Below are 10,000 nucleotides of genomic sequence, written 5' to 3'. Positions count from 1 at the left end.
ATCATTGCATTTATATGGTACGAACCCTGTTAAGTATTTTTCGTAAGAACAGTAGGAGCCACCATACTTAAACTTTATCAGGACAGGGAGTACCGGGGCAAATCCCCCTGTAACCCCCTATACTAGCATTTCGTTTCAGCTGGCAGTATCCCCCTTCCCCCTTACACACACCACTTTGGAGAGTACAGACACACTCAGGCAAGGGGAATTGGTGAAATCTTTTGGGTATGCCATTAGGAAAATGGCCCTTGCCAGATAATCCATTGAAGTGGTATCTCGTCTTGCCAGAGCTGGGTGCTTTTTTGGGGGTCGTCAAAATTATACAAATGATCAAGTTAAATACTGATAGCCTTTTATGCACAGTTACATGCCTTCCAACTATCACTGACATCAGGCAGTGATACTTTAATGACTTTAAGCAAAGAGACGTCTGCTTGGGTACAAGAAAAATTCCTACTTCACTGAATACTACTACAAAGATTTGCAGACCATTAATTATTCTATTTAAAATATATTCTAGTTTTTAAATTTACCTGTCAATTTCTAAGGGCTCTATTTCCCTCTATTTGTGTATTGCTCCTGGTAACTTGACCAACCTATTTAGCCTTGTTTACAGGAATTTGTATATGCTGCAACCAAGAATCCTATTGAAGTGTTGTCTATTTTCTTTTCTTGAGTAGCCAACTGAATAAAAGCAGAGGAATTAATATGGTGTCCTTGGCACTGAGAGAATTTGCTTTACTAAGACGAATACAGATTTAAATTAGGTGGAAGTAGACAAATTTATGGTCAAATAAGATTTGGATTTTTAGATTAAGGAGTTAATTTAACATATTAGCACATCCCCAGGGAAGTGCACTCTTCACCTAGTATGAATGGAAAGATAGAACTGCAGTTCAGGCTTACTGAGTGGACTTTGGCTCTGAGCAGTCCTTTTCTTGGTAGTTTTCCTTTGTGGCGCATTGCTGTTTGTCTGCAGATCTCTTGTACTAACAAATACAATTTTCATCTTTACAAGAATATGGTCTTCAATTTGCCCTACCTTAGTATGCCCACACTGTAAGGATCAACCAAAAATTTTTTTTTTTTTACTACACGCATATGTAATTGGTTAGACTAATATTAGATTTATGGTAATTGTTACCGAGTGTCACACCATCCAGAGACGGTTCCAAAACCCGGGTATCATGTAGCCCCAAAAACACAACCTAACCTTTCCTACCCTTCTATTCTCTAGACCCCTCTATACCCCCCTATACCCACCATTTAATAGCACTCCATGTTGACTTACAGAAAATTGGGTATTGAGAACTCTGGCTGTGTGAGGGTGTTGGGGACTTGGGTCTGAGTGGTGATGTGCATTGGACATTTACGTCCATTAAAGATAAATAAGGCTGCTCCAGCTTAAACTGCTTCTTAATCTTAAAAGATGGCGGTGTCCATTCCCCTTTATCTGTGCACGCTGCTCTTGTAAACTTGTACTTATTTTTGTAATTGGCTTTGAAACTAATGGCTTGTAATGTGGATGAAATGCACTTAATCCATCATTAATCAGAATGGAGCTGAAAACAGTGGGGGTGCTGTGGGATTTAGTTTGGTGTAATGCATCAGATTTGTCAGTTTGCAGTAAACAAGGGGCTACAGCAGGTTTACCTGTTTAACAATTTCATACTCTTTAAGATGGTGTAAATTTCCTTGTCAATCTGGGTAACATAAACCTATCAGTACATTTGTGGCAGTCAGCCAGTTTTTCATTTAACAATACTAAAAGTTGGAGGTTATTAGTAGAAAGTAGAAATATTGCAAACTTATAATTTAGTTTGGGAAAGGTGCACTTGAGTTCTTTACTAGCTGATTTTTCTTAACTCGGTTATAGTATTTCCTGTCTTACCGAGCCAGTGTCAGCCACTAAGTGGTGGGGGGGGGGGGATGTGGAAATGAGGCTAAATTGGCAAGCATCGTAATGATTAGTCGAGGCCTATTAAGCACTGTTCAATAATTTGACTTGGCATAAATACATGTTACTTGGTATTTGGTTGTTCATCTTGGTAAAAATGACAGCTGCATGCAGCTGGTTAATATATATGGGTATTAAAAATTTTAATGTGAAATTGATTATTCATGATGATTTACCGTGTTTCACCTGAACTTCTGTGATTACACTATTTTTACAACTGAGAAATTGACAAGGCAGTTTGTTCTTGTGGTATACTAGAATATTCTTCTAAAAAAAAAAAAATTCTCTCTAGGTGGAAAAGATCAACACCATCCTGAAGGCTGCCAGTGTCACTGTTGAGCCCTACTGGCCTGGTCTCTTTGCCAAGGCTGTATCTGGCCTGGACATCAAGGCTCTTGTTGCCAACGTTGGATCTGGTGTAGGAACTGGTGGTGGTGGCGGTGGTGCTGCCCCTGCAGCTGCTGCAGCTGCCAGTGGTAAGTTAAATTGCAAATTTTTAAAACTTAGATAAGTGAGCAACATGATGCACTATACCGTGTTTCACCTGAAACCCTTTGATTACAACTTAACCTTTACTGATATCTTTATTGGAAGCAACAAGTGTTCATATATTTTCATGCCGTAAACTAATATTTAAAAATTTTATAGCACCTGCTGCTGAAGCCAAGAAGGAAGAGAAGGAAGAGGAGGCTGAGGAATCTGATGACGACATGGGCTTCAGTAAGTATAAAATTGATATTTTAGTCAGTGTTATTCTGTATTCATGAACATTTGTATATAATTGTCAATTTTCTGCTTCTTACCGATAATTTTTCTCATTTCAGGTCTCTTCGGTTAAATCCATATTTTCCAATAAAATCTGGAAATGTATACAAATATTTTATTACCCTGAACCAAAGTTTTATATTTATGGAATTTGGAAGTAAATGTTTTTCCAATCAGTTTTTAGGCGGTTCTTGGAAATAGCCCCCCCCCCCCCCCTCCCTGGGAAGAAATATGAAGTTAGCCATTATGAATAATGGGAATGGAGTCATACCATTAAAGAATAATTGTGTATAACACGAGTCTTCTACTAGGAACCTTGGTTTTGCATGAAGTCAGAATATAAGCTTTGAAATTGAGACCAGTATCGGCGAATTTGCATTGTGGAATAGTTGTGCAGCTAAACCCCTAGAGCAGCCAAACACATGGAAGTACACTGCAGGAATTGACATTGCTTATGCCTGTAATTAAATTTGTTTGACATTGCCAGACATAATGTGGGCATGCAAGTACCACCTACTTAACAAAATGGATAACTAGAAAGCATATTCTTTAGTATGGATAAACTTCTTCGGGCCTGTCCACATCAGTAGGCAACAGTAGGTGAAATAATAGGCAAGTAAACTACTTGTTTAGAGTAGTTTGTCTGCCTATGAATCTGCTGCTGATCATGCCTACTTGCGTGGAAAGGCCTGAAGGCCCAGCCAAATGTTTACAATGTATGCTCAGAATCGGAATATCCAATACAGAAATGAACCATTACTAACCTGACCTGGCATTTTGGATGCACTTGACGTCAACTAGAGGCCAGGATTGTGCAAACTCCCATTATTAGAGGGGTAATGGTAGAAACTTTCAGGCCACATACCAAAATGCAAAAGTGAGAAAGATGCTTATGTATGGCATTAAATTTGTAAAAACCTAAATTGCCAATTTTGATAGGAAAACTGATCAGTGCAGTGGTAAATAAAAAAAATCTTAACTACAATGAGATACATGAATAAAAAGCCTTATGGAATGGAAAAGTGAGATAGGCTACATAAGTGACACTATTCAATTGGTAAATGAAATGTATAAATGTATACTCAAAAACTGGCAAAGACTGAATTAAGCGCATACTACGAGAAGTATTAACAATCGGCTTGAGAGCCATCACTGTTAAATTGAATTTTAGGAAAAATTACCTTGCAGTCTAAATTAGCTTTTCAAATACTATTCCCTACTCCCCCCCCCCCCCTAGTTTGCTGAATGTTGTGGGGGGGGGGGGGTGCTTAGGAGATGAACACTGGTCAAATGTGGGAGGGGTCACCCTTACCTCATTCCTAGTCATTGCCTCCACTAATTTTGTATCTTTTTTCTCTTCATCCCCTTCTGTCTACAAATCTACAAACCTCACCCTCTATATTTTGATTACTCTGACTTTCAATGTAGAATTTAACAAATATATACATGTACATGTATATAAAACCTCTTGTGGATATGCCTATGTTCATGCATATATCGAGCATTCTAGGTGCTTCCTAGTTCATCTGTAAAATTAATTAGGGTAGACACTAGTTGACACATTGCTTTGACTTGTGGTCCTACTGGTCATCACCTCAATATGCTAGGAATACTTTGATCATAATCAGCAGCATCACCAGGAAATGTTGATTTCTGTATCACTTCATCAGAAACCAGGCACCTGAACCCACCCAGCCTTAAAAGTACATTTATGATTTACAAAATTCAGTACTTAATACAATAAAATCATGAATTCATATAGATTGTACTTGAGTATTACAAACAGAAATAACATGATTCTAGCATATTGTATATATTTTTTTGTCCTCCTGCACATTGACTTTTATATCACTTAAATTGCACTCCCACTAAGGTCTGCTTAAAGCTTGTAATTTGTAAGTTTTAACTATCCCAGTGATTCAAATATTGTTTAAATGTCCTCTACTATAATACTTTGTTGGCTTTCACGAGTAGAGCCAGATTTAACCTGCTAGGTATAAAGTAAATTCTGGAAATGCTCAGAAAAGTATATAAAAACTAGTAATATTTACTGAAGAAATTGTTATCTAAGGTTTAGTGGTGTATTCAAAATATAACAATATGGTGACTTACCTGAGGCACACTGTCCCCAGGTAAGAAGGCATCATACAATATACAATATGGAAAAAAGGTAAAAACTAAATGATCAGGTCAAATATTAGTAAAGTACTGCTGGCTATATTAGTAGTGAGAAGGGTAAAGAGGGAAGAGCAAACCGAGTACAAAGGCCATTTGGGACTGACACAAAGCCAGCCTTAACTCCTTTCAGCATGGCTCACACTGGACAGAAGACCATGCAAAATTGGTTGAGGCAAGGGCTGAAGTCCAAGCTAGGACCCCTATGATCCCCTCATTTGGACATGGGCATGGGACTGGAGGGGAAATGATAGTAAAATAACTTGACTCGACATAAAAGGTTAAAAATATACCTTATAAACTTTTCTCTTTATTTATAGCCTTTAGCTGTGAGTTTCAGCTGCTACACAATGGGAAGTTTCCTTTTGTATTTTTGACTACATTCTCAATAGTTTCGAGTACTGGGCATCACGTCTTTTAGTGTTATTGCCAACTTTTTCCGTGTTCCTGTTTGATAACAATATTGGTGGCACAATACATTAAGAGAGATGAAACCCTTCACGCTCCTTCCCATTCATAACATGTTCTTTTTATTATAACCCTGCTTGTTTTTCTCCCATTCTAAATATCTTAATACATATAACTTTCAGTTTAGTAATTTTCCATATCTATTCAACAATGTTTCTTTTTAAACTTCATATATAAATCCTTCAATGTTCACATATAAAAACTTCCGACTTTAATATCATAATGAAATTAAAAAAATAATAATAAAAATAAAAATAAAAAAAATACAAAGAAAGATTGCTACAAGAATGATACAGCATCATACATTCCCCTGCAAGAGAGAAGTGAGAGACCTACATCTTTAGCAGTGAAGTCAGTGTTTAACTTCAACATCTACATATGCTGCGCCCTGACGACTCCTGTTGTGGCAGTAAAGAAAAGGATTAATTTCCTTGCAAAAGAGAGAAGAGAAATTATAGGAGAGATGCAGGAAATGGTGTAGGGAGGAATATGGAGGCAGGCAGTTAATACAAAATTAAGGGAATCTATATGAAAAAAGTAAATAAAAAAATAAAAAAGAACAATCGTTTCAGCTTACTAGCACATTTGCATGCAGTTATAGTTGAGAAGAGGGAATAAGAAAAAAATAATCTAGCTTATGCAGTGGCAGACTTTGTTAAAAGTGTATCTGTGGATTCTCTCTCAAACACAGTTTCAAACATTGAAAATTTAAGGTTAAAATCATATGTAATCAAACTAATCAATATAAGAGTAAATTCTGATAATGTTATCCTTCTTGGAAACATTATATTGATGTAAATAATACTAAATAAAAGAAGCACTTCCTATAAAACCCTAAATGTACAAGTTTAAAGTGACTGCCCTGCATCTCTCGTTACTTTCAACTGCCTGCAACACCAGTAACTAAGAAAAATATCTAGCTATTCTCAGTGTATCTGCAAGAATAAAGTTATCACTGGTTGAATCCTTGGTAGGTGATTCATTCTTGTAGTAATAAATAGTGACACTCGCCCACAGACACATCAACGAATAAGGAAAAATAAGAGAAAAGATAGTAGTGAAGGGAGTTACAGAACAGGGGAACAGTTTTACTAATGCTGTACACAGTTCACACTGGCATCTGAACGCATGCAATATTCACTCTTTCATACTTCCACACTAGCGCAAAACTCTCAAACACATACCATCCACTCCAACATACTTAAATATCTTGTACAATTCTCTGCTCACAAAGCAAATGATCTTCAAATTTTTTTCTTCATACAAATTGTTTTTATTTTTATTTATTCAGTTGCATATCAATTTCTCTCTCGTATGGAACAAAAACAACTGAATAATGTAAAATACCTTGTAAGGTCTGAATGTTCTCATAAGGTGGTTTTTAAGTAACCAAGTGTATCATACACAAGACATAAATAATAAACAGCATGAATTTTTAACAATGCATCACATGTTTAGCTGTCATATTCTACATTTTCCCATTACAAGAGGTGGAACAAATAGCCAAACAAATTATTCCCTTTACCATATCTTGGCCTCTGTTTGATTTTGTTTTTAAATAGTGATTTTTGGAATTTATTCCATTTTTTTCAATTTCTCACCTCTTGTTTTTGCAGAGGCTGTTCAGTTCTCTGCCATGAGTAACAGGACTTTGCTGTCATGTACACAGAACGTCGTAGAGCAGTAACAGATGATGAAGTGGAAAAGCTTTATACAAAAAAATGTAACGTAATGCATCAGCAAAATATTACACATGGTTTCGTTTCTGATGAAAAAAAAAGAAAACAGTAATACATAAAAACGAAAAAAAAACAAGTATGCATATTAATGTTGTTTCTCCACTTTTATTTACTTATGGAAATGGAGTGACATTTTTATTACAAATTTATTTTCCAAACTGACAGCATTCTGATCGCCACTGATACTCCTTGTTTTGCCCATACTTGCTAATTTCATTCTGTGAGCTTACCACATTTGCCCAAGAGATTTGGTAAGACAGAAAGTCAAGAAATAGAGGCAAGTAATTTTAGCTAGGCAACTTATAAAAAAGAGGTGTATATAAAACAGCTTACTTTTGTTTTCAGAGAAAAGTAAGCATTGCTGCCGCAGTATCACCAGCCAGCTGCTGGACACCAAACTGTACACAGTCATCACCACTACTGCACAGCTTTGTATCCTGATCTAGATGTAAATGAATAGAAATTCAACAATGTGAAAAGGAAAAGGTTGAATGTTTGTAATGGCCACATAATCATCCCAGTCAGACTCCAAATCATTCCACATGATTCTTTTGAAGAATGTGGGGCTAGGGAAGTAGGGGAGGGGAGTTTGAGATGCCTTTTAGCAAGTCAGTACAAAATATGGTGTGACAAAAGAGCCCTTGGTATCAACACTTCTGTATGGCTTTCCATTACACGTCACAACACAGATTCAATTTACTGAGACTTACTTCAAAACATGATAAGGCAAATCACACTTCATGTTTAATTTTGTTGGGCTAGCTGTCTGACTGGCCCCTCATTCATTCTGTCTCTCATAGAATATTGCTAATCAATAAATACTTTTTTTACTGATAAATCCATGTGACATATATCACCTGGACATCACAACTACATCACCCAGCTCTCCAGTCTGCCTACCTGATACTTGGCATCAATAGCATCTAAACTCTGCATCTGATATTGTCCCATACCATATGAACTTCTTTTATCTTTAAATAAAAATATTACACTACTCCTACAAATCTGAGAGCTACCTTTCAAAAGTAGTCACTTTAAAATGTTATCCCTCTTCTTAACGCAACAATAAATACCGACCTCCCTGTCAAAAAGCATATAGCTATATATTGACTGCTTGTGTCTATGATAGCAACTGTCCCTTTTACTTATGTATCATGAAACTTTCCAGAAACACTAAAACTTAAAGAAAAAAAGGTAGCATACCCGTATATTAATTACCCTTGCATAACTTCCCATTGGTTTCATTAAATATAAACAAAAAATTTAGGAAACAACTCCCCACCCTCCTAATGCTTTGCACATAACTGGTATGACAATAGCCATATCAGAGTAGTAGTGTATAGTGATCAGTGTAGTAACCAAGCTACCCTAGATACATCTCTCAACATGACAACAGTAACATAACATCCCCAATTTCACTATGCAGAGAAATTCCCACTCTGCACAAAGGCCAAACACTCAGGCAGACACAACTGAAGGCTGGGGATGGTGCAGATTTACTCCTACTAAGCCCAGGCTTCATTGGCTGTGATGGACAATGGGCAAGTGATGATGGCTGCCGGGTGTACCTGTGGGCACAAACACCATCTCAGCTCACAAGCATCGTCTCCCTTCACAATGCCAGATATGCCAAGGTTCAGATATGTGACATATATTCACACAGGTTTACTATAAATTCAAGTAATTTATACAGATTTTACATAGGCATTCAAATATTTTTACATCAGAATGCAATATTCAGTGAGGAACTACCTCTTTCATTGCTGATAAAACTTTTTTATTCCCTTTCTTTGCCTAAACCAGGTAGCACCTCAGTGTGGGAACCGTGGGTGCTTACCTTGCATGTATTGAATATGAGGGGCTGAAGGCATGTGCTGTACAGCGGCAGATGAAGTGGGAGTAAAGCCCGCCATGGAGGAGGGAATGTGTGCTGTAGCAGAATGTGGAGGTGGTCCTGAAGGGTGTATCATGTGTGGACCTGCTTGCATGCTGGGGGGTAGCATCACAATCTGGGTAGTCATCTGCTGACCAGGCCCTCCATGGTGTCCAGCAGCTGCTGCATTCTGACCAGGATACTGGTGAGCATGGGGTGATGGGGCTGTATGAGGAGAGTGTTGCGACAAGTGTTGAGGCAGAGATGGTTGTCCGGCCATGTGGGGTGGATAAATTAGAGGTTGTGGTGGAGTAGGTCCAGGTGTAGGAGGCTGTGTTGGCATGTTTGGAGGCCCACCACCTCCTCCTGGATTCTGCGGAGTTGGTGGTTGCGCTGGTTGTGGGCCAGGACCTGGAGTGTGAGTAGGATGTGGCTGGTGGGGCGGGAGGGTAGTGGAAGCCATAAACATAGTTTGATGACTATGTTGCTGTGATTGCTGCTGGGACTCTGCATTCTGATGATACATTCCCACTGATGTTGGCACCACTGCCGTTACCATTTGCATTCCAGTGGGAGGAAACCGTACTGGTATCATATGCATCCCTGGGTATTGCTGCAAAGAAAAATTGATAGCCATTTAAAAACTGGATATTGTGCAAAGAATTTTTTTTAGTTATTTAAAAACTAAGGAAACCAAAATAAAATCATTTGAAGGTATATGTTTAAACTAATAAAATAATCTTTGTAACAAATTATATGATCTCCATAAAGTGCATTTCAAGTTCATTAAACTCCTGACCTTGCAACAAAGTCATATAAACAGCAAAGAATGGAATAATTGAAGTAAGATGACCGTATAAAGGGAAAAATAGTACTTCCTTCATTAATATTCATACCTGATAATGTGCTGGTGTCTGTGGCAACATATTCTGTGGTATCTGAACAGCAGTTATCGCCTGTGGCTGAGTGTTCATGGGTGCTGGCGCTAGAATAGGCTGTCCTGTTGCTGCTGCTACCTGCATC

At 37.8% G+C, this 10,000-nt stretch overlaps 2 protein-coding genes across 2 annotated transcripts in view; one reads left to right on the top strand and one right to left on the bottom strand.

Moving 5' to 3' along the window:
* Positions 1 to 2,833, top strand: part of RpLP1 (Ribosomal protein LP1) — a 4,044-nt gene extending 1,211 nt beyond the window's left edge. Inside the window, exons 2-4 of the mRNA XM_027367904.2 lie at positions 2,250 to 2,433; positions 2,606 to 2,677; positions 2,782 to 2,833. Coding sequence (XP_027223705.1) covers positions 2,250 to 2,433; positions 2,606 to 2,677; positions 2,782 to 2,795 — 270 coding nt within the window. The 3' untranslated portion in view covers positions 2,796 to 2,833. The remainder of the gene's footprint in view (positions 1 to 2,249; positions 2,434 to 2,605; positions 2,678 to 2,781) is intronic.
* A 2,361-nt stretch (positions 2,834 to 5,194) lies between these two features.
* Positions 5,195 to 10,000, bottom strand: part of LOC113815886 (ataxin-2 homolog) — a gene marked incomplete in the record, with an annotated part of 7,513 nt that continues 2,707 nt past the window's right edge. Inside the window, 3 exon segments of the mRNA XM_070120858.1 lie at positions 5,195 to 8,672; positions 8,942 to 9,590; positions 9,874 to 10,000. Coding sequence (XP_069976959.1) covers positions 8,623 to 8,672; positions 8,942 to 9,590; positions 9,874 to 10,000 — 826 coding nt within the window.

This window comes from Penaeus vannamei, chromosome 4 (assembly GCF_042767895.1).
Source record: "Penaeus vannamei isolate JL-2024 chromosome 4, ASM4276789v1, whole genome shotgun sequence".
NCBI classification, from domain to species: Eukaryota; Metazoa; Arthropoda; class Malacostraca; order Decapoda; family Penaeidae; genus Penaeus; species Penaeus vannamei.
The sequence above is the reverse complement of the archived record's forward strand: the minus strand, read 5'-3'. Positions and strand labels throughout refer to the sequence as shown.